The sequence below is a fragment of the Leptonychotes weddellii genome, chromosome 7 (genome assembly GCF_054177405.1).
Source record: "Leptonychotes weddellii isolate Sample4059 chromosome 7, ASM5417740v2, whole genome shotgun sequence".
Taxonomy (NCBI): Eukaryota; Metazoa; Chordata; class Mammalia; order Carnivora; family Phocidae; genus Leptonychotes; species Leptonychotes weddellii.
Genome location: NC_138375.1, coordinates 114,918,657 through 114,934,156, shown reverse-complemented (window position 1 = coordinate 114,934,156; position 15,500 = coordinate 114,918,657). Strand labels below are relative to the sequence as shown.

Genomic DNA, 15,500 nt, shown 5'->3' with positions numbered 1-15,500 from the left:
ACCCTGGGATCATGACCTGAGCCGAAGGCAGACGCGTAACGACTGAGCCACCCAGGCGCCCCAGATTTAATTTATTTATTTGACAGCAAGAGAGGGAACACAAGCAGGGGGAGTGGGAGATGGAGAAGCAGGCTTCCTGCTGAGCAGGGAGCCTGATGCAGGGATCGATCCTAGGACACTGGGAACATGACCTGAGCCGAAGGCAGACACTTAACGACTGAGCCACCCAGGCGCCCCCCCTATAAATCTCATTCTTAAAATTTATTAGTTTTTATTGCTGCTGTACCAAATTACCACAGATTTGGTGGCTTAAAACAACACAAAATTGTCATTTTTAAAAGTTGGGGAGGTCAGAAGTCTGAAATAGGTCATCGGGGCTGCATTCCTTATCCAAAGCTCCAGCAAAGAATGTTTTGCCGTTCCAGCTTTTGGAGGCTAGCCTTGTTCCTTGACTCATGCCCCCTATCATCTTCAAAGCCACAAATGTCCTGTCAAGTCTTTTCCACATAGTATCATTCTGACCCTGCCTCCTGTCTCCTCCCTCTTTCACCTTTGTGATTACATTGGGCCCACCCTAATAGTCTAAAATAATCTTCCTATCTCAAGGTCACTTGATTAGCAACCTTAAATTCCATTTGCTACCTTAAATTCTTTTTTGCCATGTAACCTAATGTATTTACATGTCTTAGGGATTAGGATATGGACATATTTGGGGGGTATTTTTTCTGCCTACCATACACATTAATGCTGTAACTTAGGTACTTTTACTATACCTGCTTTATAGATGAGGAAACTAGGTTAAATATCTTGCTCAAGGACAGTTCCTAAAAGGCAAGGCCAGAATTTGATTTCGAATAGTTGTTCTAGTCTGTGCTCTTAGTTACTACTATGTAATGCCTGTTTCCATATACACTTCCTATGGAGTGACCTTGTACTATCAGGAAGGTGATTGTATAGGAGTTACAACATTTCTTTAGATAGTTTTCATATCTCAGATTGAATATACACTGTGGAATAGTAGACTATATAGAGAATGACTAGGGATTGAGTGAATTATGTTGACTTCTGGTGCTATTTGGGACAAGTTGCTTAGCTGCTCTAGGCCTGAAGTTTTTTAGGGTACCAGAATCTTGAGAGTCCTTTGGAATATTCACATTCAGAAATTCATCTATTAGTGTTTGATAAATCATGCATACGTAAGCAAAGTATTCTTACTTTCCCAGAACATATCTCTCTGATTTGATGTTTTGGAGATCAGCCAGAGATATGCTTTTCTCTCCTCCCTTACCCCATGAGTTGTTCAAGAAGCATTCAGGATGGCTATATAAATGGGTTATATGAACATTGAGGGGATAACATTTAGAAAAAGTGAAACCTTTTGAAACCTGTGTATGTTGTCAGATAGTCACCCTGTTTAGCTGCTTTCCATGTATATTTAGCATTCCCATTGGTGACTTCTCATTGGTGGTGCCATTGAATAGTGTGGACTTTCCCCTCTGGCCAGTTTTTTTTTTTTTTGTCTTATCTTAAAATGGTTCTAGGTCTAAAGGTCACAATTTGAATACTTTAAATACTTTTCCATTGGATTACCCTGGCATATAAATATTTATAAACGGATTTATTTTTTTTCGGTGTCTTTAGACAGGGATCAGTTTAAAAAAAAAAAAAAACCCTAAATGAAAATAGAAAGGTCCAGAAATTAACCCGAAATGTTCTCAGTGGAGACAGTGCACTTGGTAAGAGCCAGAACTGAGTGGATTTATTTAACTGTTCCTCTGGTCCCAGTATTTTTGTTTGTTTTATTTTCTTGTTTTGAAAAGATATGTATGATTGTGGCAGTTTTTTATTTTTTGACCTGTAATGCCCTAATTTTTAATTTGGCAGTTAAGTAAGAAGGAACCAAATCAAATATTTGAGCCAGAATGGTGCCAGACTCTGTGGGGGAGACGAATTTTGTTTTGTACCCAAAGAAGTTAAGATGATATTTTGGTGTCCTGTGGGATGAAATACTGTATATGCTTAAATATAAAGTGACCCCCCCCCCAAGTCATTTCTCCATTTCCCAGTGAAAAGATTTTCCCTCACTTGGATCTTTAAACTTTGTATTTAAAAGATATATGTGAGGAAAAATTAAATACTATAGATTAGAAATATTAATTTTCTACTTTTGTACTTATGAAATCATTTTATTTAAACTCTTTAATGGGGGCGCCTGGGTGGCTCAGTCGGTTAAGCGGCTGCCTTCAGCTCAGGTCATGATCCCAGGTGCTGGGATCAAGCCCCGTGTCAGGCTCCTTCCTCAGCGGGGAGCCTCCTTCTCCCTGTCACTCTGCCTGACACTCTGCCTACTTGTGTTCTCTAGCTCTGTCAAATAAAGAAATAAAATATAAAAAAATAATAATAATAAAAAAATAAACTCTTTAATGCACTTTTAAATTTTATTTTTATTTTTAATTTATTTTTATTTTTTTTTAAAGATTTTATTTATTTATTTGACAGAGAGTGAGGGAACACAAGCAGGGGTAGTGGGAGAGGGAGAAGCAGGCTCCCTGCTGAGCAGGGAGCCTGATGCGGGGCTCGATCCCAGGACCCCGGGATCATGACCTGAGCCGAAGGCAGACGCTTAAGAACTGAGCCACCCAGGCACCCCAATTTTATTTTATTTTTAAATTTATTTATTTATTTATTTGAGAGAGAGAGACACAGCGAGAGAGGGAACACAGCAGGGGTAGTGGGAGAGGGAGAAGCAGGCTCCCCGCCGAGCAGGGAGCCTGATGTGGGGCTCGATCCCAACACCCTGGGATCATGACCTGAGCCGAAGGCAGACGCTTAACGACTGAGCCACCCAGGCGCCTCTGCACTTTTTTATTTTAAATGTTTATTGTGAAACACAAAATTTATATAAAACACATGTACAGTTTATTTATTTTTAAAGTAATCTCTACACCCACTGTGGGTCTCATACTCACGACCCCGAGACCCAAGAGTCACATGTTCTACTGACTAAGCCAGCCGGGTGCCCTGCATATGCACAGTTTAAAGAGAAATAATAAAATGAACTCCTGTGTGCTCACCACTAGTTTAACAGAGTTTAACCAGTACCTCTGAAACCATTATGTCTCTTATCATATCCCCTTTCTCTCAACCAGAGGTAACTATTACATGAATTGTATAAATTATTCTTTCTTATTTTTAAAAACAGATTTTTGGGTATAATTAATCTATCATACAATTTACCCATTTAAAGTTTACAATTGAGTATTGTTTAGTATATTCACAAAGTTGTGCCACCATTGCCACAATTTTTTAGAATATTTTTATCACCCCTAAAAGAAATCCCAACCCCGTTTGCAGTGAGTCCCTGTCCCCCATCCCTGTATCCACTAGCAGTAAACAGCTACTTACGTTCTTTGTATCTTCATAGATTTGCCTATTCTGGACATTTCTTATTGATGGAATCATATAGTATATGGTCTTTTTGACTGCTTTCTCTTTTTATTTATTTTTAAATTTTCTTTAAATTTTATTTTTAATTAATTTTTTTGCCTTGCTCTTAGCATAATTTTTTTTTTTAAAGATTTTATTTATTTATTTGACAGAGAGAGCGAGAGCAGGAACACAAGCAGGGGGAGTGGGAGAGGGAGAAGCAGGCTTCCTGCTGAGCAGGGAGCCTGATGTGGGACTTGATACCAAGACCCTGGGATCATGACCTGAGCGGAAGGCAGATGCTTAATGACTGAGCCACCCAGGCGCCCACTTAGCATATGTTTTAAAGGTTCATCCATGATGTAGCATGCATCAGTACTTTATTTTTATTATGAATATACCACGTTATTTATTCATTCATTTTTAAAAGCCACTTTTAAAAACAGGTTTATTGAGGGATGCCTGGGTGGCTCATTTGGGTAAGCGTCTGCCTTCGGCTCAGGACATGATCCCAGGGTCCTGGGATCGAGTCACCACATCAGGCTCCTTGCTCAGCGGGGAGCCTGTTTCTCCCTCTGCCTGCCACTCCCCCTGCTTGTGCTTACTCTCTCTTGCTCACTCTCTCTGACAAATAAATTTAAAAAATCATTTAAAAAAAACAGGATTATTGAGATACAATTCACACACATACAATTCGCCCAATTAAAGTATACAAGTCAGTAGTTTTCAGTATATTCATCATCACACCCTATTTGACTTGATTTGATTTGATTTATTTTTAAGTAAGCTCCCCGCCTAGTGCCTAGTGTGGAGTCCAACAGGGGGTTTGAACTCACAACCCTCAGATCAAGATCTGAGCTGAGATCAAGAGTTCGACACCTGGGGGCGCCTGGTGGCTTAGTTGGTTAGTTGGTTAAGCCGCTGCCTTCAGCTCAGGTCATGATCTCAGGGTCCTGGGATCAAGCCCCGCATGGGGCTCCTTGCTCAGCCTGAGCCTTCTTCTCCCTCTCCCTCTGCTTGTCACTCCCCCTGCTTGTTGTTTCTCGGTGTGTCAAATAAATAAAAAAGAATGGGATGCCTAACCGACTGAACCACCCAGGCGCCCCTACAATCGATTTTAAAACATTTTCATCCCCCCCCCAACCCTGAACCCATTAGCAGTCACAGTCCATTTGTCCCTGTGAGGCGGAGGTAGAAATTTTTCTCTATCTGGACTAAGAATTAAATTTACATGAGACAGATTAATAGAAAAAAACAAAGTTTAATTACGTATGCAGGGAGGCCCAATAATGAAATTGAGACCTAAAGAAATGACCAAGGCAGGTACTTTTTTTTTAGATTTTATTTATTTATTTGACAGAGAGAGGGGGAACACAAGCAGGGGGAGTGGGAGAGGGAGAAGCAGCCTTCCCGCTCAGCGGGGAGCCTGATGCGGGGCTCGATCCTAGGACCCTGGAATCATGACCTGAGCCAAAGGCAGACGCTTAAGGACTGAGCCACCCAGGCGCCCCAAGGCAGGTACTTTTATACTTTTTAGACAGACAGTAAATTTGTGAGAAATTGACTGGACAAAACTGAACTTTGAGAGCTTCAATTAGCAAGGAATTCTAAATGGAATTTTGGCTGGGGTAGTAAATTAATAAAAAATAACAAGGTTTGTTTATAAAGTTTTTTTGGCTCTAAATTCCCTTTCTCTGGTGATAGGATGTCTTTTGACCCCCTGGTACAGGGAGGGTACCTTTCACATGGGAGATTTATTTTCTGCTTTCAGGGGGACAGAAGAGGTCCTGAGTGTCCTTTTGCAGGCTGTTTTTTAAGTAGCTTTAATTTGAAATAATCAGCATGGTATTTGCTCCTACACTAGGCAACCACTAATCTACTTTCTATCTCTATAGATATGCCTGTATTGGACATTTCATATAAATGGAATCATACACTATGTGGTCTTTTGTGATTGGATTCTTTAACGTATTATCTTCAAGGTTCATCCATGTAGCATGTATCAGTTACTTCATTTCTTTTATGACCAAATAATATTCCATTGTGTGGATACATGCCATTTTGTTTATCCGTTAATGAGTTGATAGACATTTGGGTTGTTTCCACTTTTTGGCTATCATGAATCATGCTGCTGTGAATTTTCATGTGCAAGTTTCTGTACAGACATATGTTTTCAGTTTTCTTGTGTATAAACTTTGGAGTGGAATTGATGGATTATAGGTATCTCTGTTTAATTTTTTTTTAATTTCTTTTCTTTTTTTTTTTTTTTTTTAAGATTTTACTTATTCGTTTGACAGAGAGAGACACAGCGAGAGGGAACACAAACAGGGGGAGTGGCAGAGGGAGAAGCAGGCTTCCCGCTGAGCAGGGAGCCCGATGTGGGGCTTGATTCCAGGACCCTGGGATCATGACCCGAGCCGAAGGCAGGTGCCCAACGACTGAGGCACGCAGGCGCCCCAATTTCTTTCTTTCTTTTTTTTTTTTTTAAGATTTATGTATTTACCTTAGAGAGTGCACTTGAGGTGGGTGGAGGGGCAGAGGGTGAGGGAGAGAGAAACCCAAGCTGACCATGGTGAGCGTGGAGCCAGATGCAGGACTCCGTCTCACCATCCTGAGATCATGACCTGAGCAGAAACCAAGAGTCAGATGCTCAAGCCACTGTGCCACCCAGGCACCCCATCGATGTTTAATATTTTGAGAAACTGCTAAGCTTTTTCAGAGTGACTGCAGCATTTTACATCCCCACTAGCAATGTATTAGAGTTTCCAATTTCTCCACACCTTTGTCAACCCTTGTTATTGTCAGTCTTTGATTAGATACAGTCATTCTAGTAGGTTTGAAATTACGGTTTTTCACATTCACCTTTGACATCAGTGTTGTTAACATTATTACAACAGCTTTCCAGAAAAACAAGTAAATTTTACTTGTTTTTAAGTTCTTTGATATACCACACTTTGAGTCTGGGTAAGATGCTGTCATTGGAAATTTTACCCTAAGCCACTAAGTTCTTACTAGCCTTTCTCATTTATTGAGGAGGTGCGTGCTTTTTGTAATCTCTACAATATAACTAACTACTTAGTGTTGCTTTAAACATTTTATTTTGGAACAGTAAATTCATAGACAAGGACATTACAATAAACTTTTTTTCCTGAACCATTTGGGAGTAAGTTGCTGACATGATGTCCCATCACTTCCAGATATTTTAGTTTGTTTATATTTCCTACAAATAATAAAGTTTTCCTAAATAACCATAACACAACTATCAAAATTAGGAAATTAACATTAATGCATTGTTATTAATCCTCAGACCCCATTCAGGTTTCACCAGTTGTCCCAGTAAAACCTTTTCTAGCAAAAGAATCCATCCAGAATCACATTTAGCATTTAATTGTTGTGCCTCATTAGTGCTCTTCAGTTTGGAACAGTTCCTCAGTCTTTCATTGACTTTTCATGACCCAGATGCTTTTGAAAATTACAAGCCAGTTATTTTGTAGAATGTCACTCAGTTTAGGTTTGTCTGCTATTTCATCATGATTAGATTCAGATTATGCACTGTAGCAGGAGTATTAAAGTAGAGATGATGTATTCTCATTGCATCCTATCGTGTGGTACATGATTCCATTTTTTTCTCATTATTGATGATGTTCACTTTGATCACTTGATTAAGGTGGTGTCTGTCAAGCTTCTCCATAGTGAAGTTGCTCTTCTTCATTTTGTAATTAGTAAGTATTATGTGGAGATGTACTTTGAGACTATTTAGAGGCATTGGGTGGCTCAGTCAGTTAAGCATCTGACTTTTTTTTTTTTTAAGATTTTATTTATTTATTTGAGAGAGAGAGCGCAAGTGGGGTAGGTGTAGGGAGAGGGACAAGCAGACTCCCCACTGACCAGGGAGTCCGATGCGGGGCTCGATCCCAGGGCTCTGGGATCGTGACCTGAGCTGAAGACAGACATTTAACCAACTCAGCCACCCAGGTGCCCCAGGCATCTGACTCTTGATCTCAGCTCAGGTCTTTTTTTAATTTTTATTTTATTATTTTTTATTTTTTTTAAAGATTTTGTTTATTTATTTGACAGAGAGAGACACAGCAAGAGAGGGAACACAAGCAGGGGGAGGGGGAGAAGGAGAAGCAGGTTTCCTGCAGAGCAGGGAGCCCGATGCGGGGCTCGATCCCAGGACCCTGGGATCATGACCTGAGCCGAAGGCAGATGCTTAACGACTGAGCCACCCAGGCGCCCCTATTTATTTGTTCATCAGAGAGAGAGAGAGCACAGCAGGGGGAGCGGCAGGCAGAGGCAGAAGGAGAAGCAGGCTCTGCACCGAGCAAGGAGCTTGATGTGGGAGTCAGTTCCAGGATCCTGGGATCATGACCTGAGCCGAAGGCAGACACCTAACTAACTGAGCCACCCAGGCATCCCTCAGCTCAGGTCTTGATCTCAGGGTTGTGAGTTTGAGCCCTGTGTTGGTCTCCATGCTGGGCATGGAGCCTACTTTAAAAAAAAAAATCACTGATAGAGATAATATAAATATTTCATTCCTTGTTAGACTTTTAATTTATTCATTTATTTATATTGGTATGGACTGTTTATTTAGTGAATTATAATCCACTATTACTACTATTTATTTTGCATTTATGTTATCTCAGATTTGGCCTTTGGGTGCCCTTCAAGCTGTCTTCTCTGTTTTCTATTATCGTTCTTGGGCACTTCTTTGACTTCTGGCACAATAAGATATTGCAGGCTCATCTTGTACTTTCTAAGCTCAGAGATCAGCCATGATTCCTTTTAGTGGAGAGAAAAGTATTTAGAAACCAAGATATTGTACTAGATGTGATCAGAGCTATTGGAATATCTCTGCTACTTGTCTCAGCAGACAGAATTAGGGAAGCTACCTATCTATATATATTGAAATCCATGAATTTCAGTTGTAACTTCCAGTGCAGACCCACCATGATTAGGTTCATTCTAGTTTTCCCCTTTCCATGTTTGTGACTCCCTTCTCAGAGAGTGAGAGATCTTGCTTCTCACTCATCCTGTATGTATTTATTTGATCAGTTCTCCTGTGTGTAACCATTCTCCCATTGCTGGTGCTGCCCTCTCATTCTATTCCAGCTTCCCTCCGGTGTGGATGCTTACACCTCCTCCCCACCTCCATGTCTTTAGGACTAAAGTTTTCAGGAAAGGGACTACTTTGCTTTTTAGCTTATTCATTTATTTAGATTTTATTTATTAATTTATTTAGAGTGCAAGCAAGGGGAGGGGCAGAAGGAGAGAGAGAGAATCTTAAGCAGGCTCCGAGTGTAGAGCCTGCTCATTCTCATGACCCTGAGGTCATGACCTGAGCCGAAATCAAGAGTGGACTGCTTAACTGACTGAGCTACATAGGTTACCCTGTTAAGTCAGACGCTTAACAACCGAGCCTGGGTCCCTTGGTGCCATTATCATGGAATAATTTTTTTACCTTTAAGGGATCCCATCAGGTGAATACTGTAGCATTTGAAACTAGCCTTTATTACAGTTGATTCTCACATTTCTCCAAATAAAGTCCCTATCTTCATGGACCGTATATTATAGTGAGGTTGAGAGACTATAAATAAATAACGTAGTGTCATTAAAAAAAAATTTTTTTTAAAGATTTTATTTATTTGACAGAGAGACAGTCTGTCTCTGTCAGTCAGAGTGGAAACACAAGCAGAGGGAGTTGGAGAGGGAGAAGCAGCCTCCCTGCTGATGCAAGACTCGATCCCACGACCCTGAGATCATGACCTGAGCCGAAGGCAGACGCTTAACAACCGAGCCACCCAGGCGTCCCACGTAGTGTCATTTTAACACTAGAAATAAAAATAAAGTAGGGTCAGAGGTGAAGAGAATGAAAGAGGTGGTATTTGAATTACGGTGTTCAGGTAGTGTTTCTTTGAGATTATTTGAAGAGAGACCTGAGTAAAGACATTGAGTGAGATTATCTGGGGGAAGAGCATTCTTGGCAGAGTAGAAAGTGTAGAACCCTATGGTAGGAGCATATTTAAGCTTGTGGAAGAAACATTCAGGTGGGTGGGACTGGAGCTGAGCAGAGAGGAAAAGGAGTAGGAAATTGAATAGCTTGTTTATGAAGGTCTTAGGCCATTAAATGGAATAACTGATGTCAGTTGACAGTGACTTTACCATATGCATTTATTAAACTCAAAGATGAGGGTCTTCATTATACATAAATATTTAAAGAGGTGCTGGGGCGCCTGGGTGGCTTAGTCAGTTAAGCGTCCAACTCTTTGATTTCTGCTCAGGTCATGATCTCAGGGTCATGAGATTGGGCCCAAGTACGGCTCCAAGCTCAGCATGGAATCTGTCCTTCTCCGTCAGCTCTTCCTTGTTCTCCCTCTCTCTTTCTCTCTCTCTCTCAGGTAAATAAATAAATAAAATCTTAAAAAAAAAAATAGTTGCACACTCTACTGACTGAGCCACCCAGGTGCCCCCGAGTGCTATCTTTTTTTTTTTTTTTTAAGATTTTATTTATTTATTTGACAGAGAGAGACAGCGAGAGAGGGAACACAAGCAGGGGGAGTGGGAGAGGGAGAAGCAGGCTTCCTGCGGAGCAGGGAGCCTGATGCTGGGCTCCATCCCAGGACCCTGGGATCATGACCTGAGCCGAAGGCAGACGCTTAATGACTGAGCCACCCAGGTGCCCCCAGAGTGCTATCTTTTTAAAAAATATTTATCTTGGGTCATCTGCCTGGCTCAGTCTGTTAAGCATTTGCCTTTGGCTCAGGTCATGATCTCAGGGTCCTGGGTCCTGGCTTGAGCCCCACATGGGGCTCCCTGCTAAGTAGGGAGTCTGCTTTTCCTTCTCCCTCTCCCCCTCTCCCCCTGCTTGTGCTCGCGCTTGCTCTCTCTCAAATAAATAAAATCTTTTAAAAAAGTATCTATTTCCTTTTATTGTCTAATTTTAGCAACAGAAATAACAGTATATTCCTGAGTAGAAGTGGTAGTTCTAGGGATTTTTTTTTTTTAATAACAGCTTTAAAATGTACAATTCAGTGATTTTTAGTGTATTCACAGAGTTTTGCAACCATCACTACTATCAATTTTATAATATTTTTATAATCCCCAAAAGAAACCCTATTCCCATTGGCAGTTACTCCCCATTCCCTCCTCGCCCCAGCCCCTGCAACCACAAATCTACCTCTGTGTCTGTAGATTTTGCTGTTCTGGATATTTCATATAAATGAATCATACAGTGTATCCTCTTTTGTGACCAGCATCTTTCACTCAGCATAATGTTTTCAAGGTTTATCTATGTTGTAAAATGTCGTCAATATTTCATTCCTTTTTATGACCAAATAATATCCCATTGTATAGATATACCCTTTTGTTTATCTCTGTTCATCAGTTGATGGACATTTTGGTTGTTTGTAATTTTTGGCAATTACGAATAATATTATGAACATTTGTGCACGACTTTTTATGCAGGTTAAGAGTGGAATTACTGAATTATATGATAACTATGTTTAATACTTTGAGGAACTGCCAAACTGTTTTCCATTGTAGTTGCACCATTTTACACTTCTATTAGCAATGTGTGAGGGTTCCAGTTTCTCCACATTCCTTTTTTTTTTTTTTTTTAAAGATTTCAACTATTTATTCAAGAGAAAGAGCCCAAGTGGGGGGTGGGAGGGGCAGAGGGAGAGGGAGAAGCAGACTCCCGACTGAAGCTGGGAGCCCGACATGGGGCTCGATCCCAGGATCCCAAGATCATGACCTGAGCTGAAGGCAGATGCCCAACTGACTGAGCCACCCAGGTGCCCCATCCGCATTCTTGTTAACACTAAAATGTTTATTGACTCTTACATTTTAGTCATCCTACTTGGTGTGAGTGCCACCTCACTGTGGTTTTGATTTGTATTTCTCTAATGACTAATAATGTTGAGTGTTTTTGCATGTGCTTATTGGCCATTTGTGTATCTCTTTGGAAATATATTGAATGTCTGAATCTTTTGTTCATTTTTAAATTGGGTTATTTGTCTTTTTATTGTTTAATTGTAAGAGTACCATATGTTTTACTGTATTTCTTAAAGTATTTTTATTACTTTGTTTGGAAGACTAATTTTTCCTCCTCTTATTGGAAGGTCCTGTCCAAAATGCACTGATGTCTTCACAAGTGTCAGTGAACGAAGGATATAATTCTCAGCTTCCAGGATCCTACCCTCATCTAATACCAGCAAAGACATTGAATCCAGTCTCTGGACAGTCTAACTATGGTGGTTCTCAGACTGTTTCTCCGTTAAGTATTTATCAGGGACCTGGGCAGACTCTTTATAGACCACCTGTAGCTTCTAATCCAGTGACACCTTCACTTCACAGTGGTCCTGTTCCCCGAATGCCACTACCTACTTCTCAGAACCCAGCTGCTACACCAATGCCTTCTGGTAGCTTTCTTCCTGGAGCCAATGTACAACCACCTTTGAATTGGCAGTATAACTATCCATCCACAGGATCACAGACAAACCATTGTCCTCGTGTATCATCCCAACCAGCTGTATCTGGGAATACAAATTTGACAAGTCATCAATATGTTTCTTCTGGAGATCCTTCACTTCAAAACAACTTCATAAAATCAGGTAGAGTTCATAATAGGAGTGCTTACTATGTAGAAGTGGGAAAATTTTGCCTGTTTAGATGTTATAATTAATATTTCAAGACTTAAAACCAAATGGAGGACTGTTGGTTTTCTAAATCATTGTTAATCTTTAAATAAATTACTTCTCTAACCTTGCGTTAACTTAAAATCATGGGTTTGCTTCTTACCTGTGAAGGTATCCTCTGTGTTTCTTTGAGTCACCCATGATATTTCAGGGAATCAGGTATGCATGCAGAACCACTTCCTTAAGGACTTGCCATTATTTTTATTAACTGGGTTCCATCTTAAGCTCAATCCCTATGGTCTCTTTTTTTGGTCTTGATCTGAGGCTTGGGTTATCTTTTTGTTACGGCTTAGACTGTTTCGGTCCCCAGAAACTGTAGTATCCTGGAGGGGCAGGTCAGAGCAGACAATAACTTTTGTAGTGAGGAGTGAGTGTTATTAGCAGAACCGCAGTCAGAAAGCAGTGGGCAGAGATTTATATTTATTTTTTCTTGTAAGAGTTTTATAGTTTTAGCTCTCCTATTTACGTCTTTGATCAATTTGGAATTAATTTTTGTGTATAGTGTGAGGTAGGGGTTAAACTTCATTCTTGTGCATGTAGGTATACATTTGTCCCAGGACTATTTGATGGAAAGACTGTTCTTTCTTTTATTGAATGGTGTTGGCACCCTTATTGAAAATCAACTGATCGTAAATGTAAGGGTTTATTTCGGGACTCTGAATTCTTTTCTATTGATCTATAACTATCTTTATACCAGTACCAAACAACTTGATTACTGTAGGTTTGTAGTAAGCCTTGAATTTGGGAAGTAGGACTCCTCCAACTTTTTTTTTTTTTTTTAAGATTTTATTTATTTGAGAGAGAGACAGAGCACAAGCGAGGGGAGGGGCAGTGGGAGAGTGAGAAGCAGACTCCCCACTGAGCAGGGAGCCCCTCGCAGGGCTCATCCCAGGACCCTGAGATCATGACCTGAGCTGAAATCAGATGCTTAACAGTACTAAGTCACCCAGGTGCCCCTTCAACTTTGTTTTTCTTTTTCAAGTTTGTTGTGGCTGTTCTGGGTCCCTTGGCATTTCCATAAGAATTTTAGGATTAGCTTGTCAGTTTTTGCAAAGAAGGCACCTGGGATTTTGATTGGGATTGTGTGGATTTTGTACATCAGTTTGTATATCAAAGTTTGGTTGTATCTGGTTCACAAGGAAGTTCATTTAACCATTTCATTGTTCCTATTTAGCTCTTAAAATTAGTGTCTTGTACACTTAACAAAATTAATAGTGTTACTTTGAAAAGCATTTAAAATTCTGTATTGAGATCTGCATGTTGATTCTGTTGCGCCAACATCCTCAAGGAAATAAACTAGTAAAAACTTTCAAATGAAATAGTAGTATCAATAATTACCTTGTATCTGTATTCCTGTGTACTACATATATTTCAATTGCTGAAACTATTTTTCTTAGCCTCTGATCAGTGATTGGTTCCAGTGACTACATCTTGCATTTTGGCCTATAAAGGTTATAGTTGCTTCTAGAAAACTGGTTTCTTTGTAGAAATCTTCTGATCTGCAATTGTTCAAACTGAAATCCATCTGGTTACTTTTATTCTTATTCTGCACCATGAGTGAGCATCAATCACTTGAAATTAATGAATTTTCATCTCATTATTGATAATTATAGGTAACATTTACTGAATGTTTTTATTTTCCAGCACTTTGCCAAACTTTTATATGTGGTATCTTATTTAATCTTCACAACAGTTTCTTTTACAGATAAGAAATGAGGCTTGACTACTTTGCCCAAGCCACAAGAAAATAGTTTGGGAAAAGCTACTATTTAAAAACTATTTAAGAGTAGGTGTAGCTTCTCATTAAAAAGCACATCATCAATAATCTGAAATGTTTTTGGGTGTCACAAGCCCTCAGGTAGAGGGCTACACCACAGATGTGGTGAAAGAGACATAAGTGAGTGACAAAACTTAGGAGGTTTCTTATATAAAAAAAGGGGGAAGAAAGATACATAAACTAAGAAAATGAACCTTAAATAAATATATTACTACCCTGCTTTTTTCTTAGATACTTCTAAAAAAATTCCTCATTATTTATTTATTTATTTATTTTTTATTTGAGAGAGAGAGAGAGCACAAACAGGGGGAGCATCAGGCAGAGGGAGAGTGAGAAGCAGGCTCCCTGCTGAACAAGGAGCCTGATGTGGGGCTCGATCCTAGGACCCTGGGATCATGACCTGAGCCGAAGGCAGATGCTTAACGACTGAGCCACCCAGGCGCCCCAAATTCCTCATTTTTTTTTTTTGTAAAGATTTTATTTATTTATTTGAGAGAGAGCACATGAGAGGGGGGAGGATCAGAGGGAGAAGCAGACCCCCTGCTGAGCAAGGAGCCCGATATGGGACTCGATCCTGGGACTCCAGGATCATGACCTGAGCCGAAGGCAGTCGCTTAACCAACTGAGCCACCCAGGCGTCCCCAAATTCCTCATTTTTTAACACTGCATTGGTAGTTATTGCCTGATTATCTGATCTCAAAACTGTATCTGTGTTATACTAAGTCTCGAGTCCACATATTAAATTTCTCTTACTTTTTTCCTTTTTTTTTTTTTTTTAAGATTTTGTTTATTTCAGAGAGAGAGCATGAAAACATGAGCGGTGGGGGAGGGCGTCAGAGGGAAAAGCAGACTCCCCACTGATCCGAGAGCCAGATGCTGGGGCTCAATCCCAGGACCCTGGGATCGGGACCTGAGCCGAAGGCAGACTCTTAACCGACTGAGCCACCGAGGCTCCCGATCTGACTTTTTTTTCCTAATCAGTCTTTTAACATCCTTACATTAGCTTTAGGGATCTGGAGGGCAGGTTCTAAAACTCTAGCTATTAATGTTACAAATAAGAATTATACAACTTGAGGGGTGCCTGGGTGACTCGGGTAAGCGTCTGACTCTTGGTCTGAGCTTAGGTCTTGATCTCACGATCATGAGTTCAAGCTCTTTTAGGCTTCACACTGGGTTTGTAGCCTACTTAAAAAAGAAAAAAAATTATTCAGCTTGAAAAAATGTCTATGAAATGTAGCATGTTGTGGTTTCAAATTTTTTTTTTCTTAAACCTGTGAAAAATCTCTATAAGCTCACTTGTATTTTGTTAAACATTAGGTTGTTACACCTTTGTGGCCAGATGTATCATACATTCTTGCTCATGCTGAGTTGGTAGTGTACCTTGCCCTTTTGTTCTTTTGACTTGTCTGTATTGCCATGGATATGTGTCAGTGCTTCCTTGATAAGGGAGTTATATGGCAGTAATCTGATTATTGTCTTCAGTTGTCAACAGGGCACTGATTTGTCTTGTTGGGAACTATAAGGTTCAGTAATAACGATCATTTTTCATTTTGATCCTGGAAAATTGAACAGTATTGAAACATTGAAAATTTTCATATCTG

At 40.0% G+C, this 15,500-nt stretch overlaps 1 protein-coding gene across 2 annotated transcripts in view; it reads left to right on the top strand.

The window, feature by feature from the left end:
- SEC24A (SEC24 homolog A, COPII component) overlaps positions 1-15,500 on the top strand; it is a 67,542-nt gene that overhangs the window by 9,800 nt on the left and 42,242 nt on the right. For both annotated transcript variants that reach the window (XM_081827053.1, XM_006731016.3), the window contains exon 2: positions 11,547-12,038. In XM_081827053.1, the coding sequence (XP_081683179.1) occupies positions 11,547-12,038 (492 nt within the window). The remainder of the gene's footprint in view (positions 1-11,546; positions 12,039-15,500) is intronic.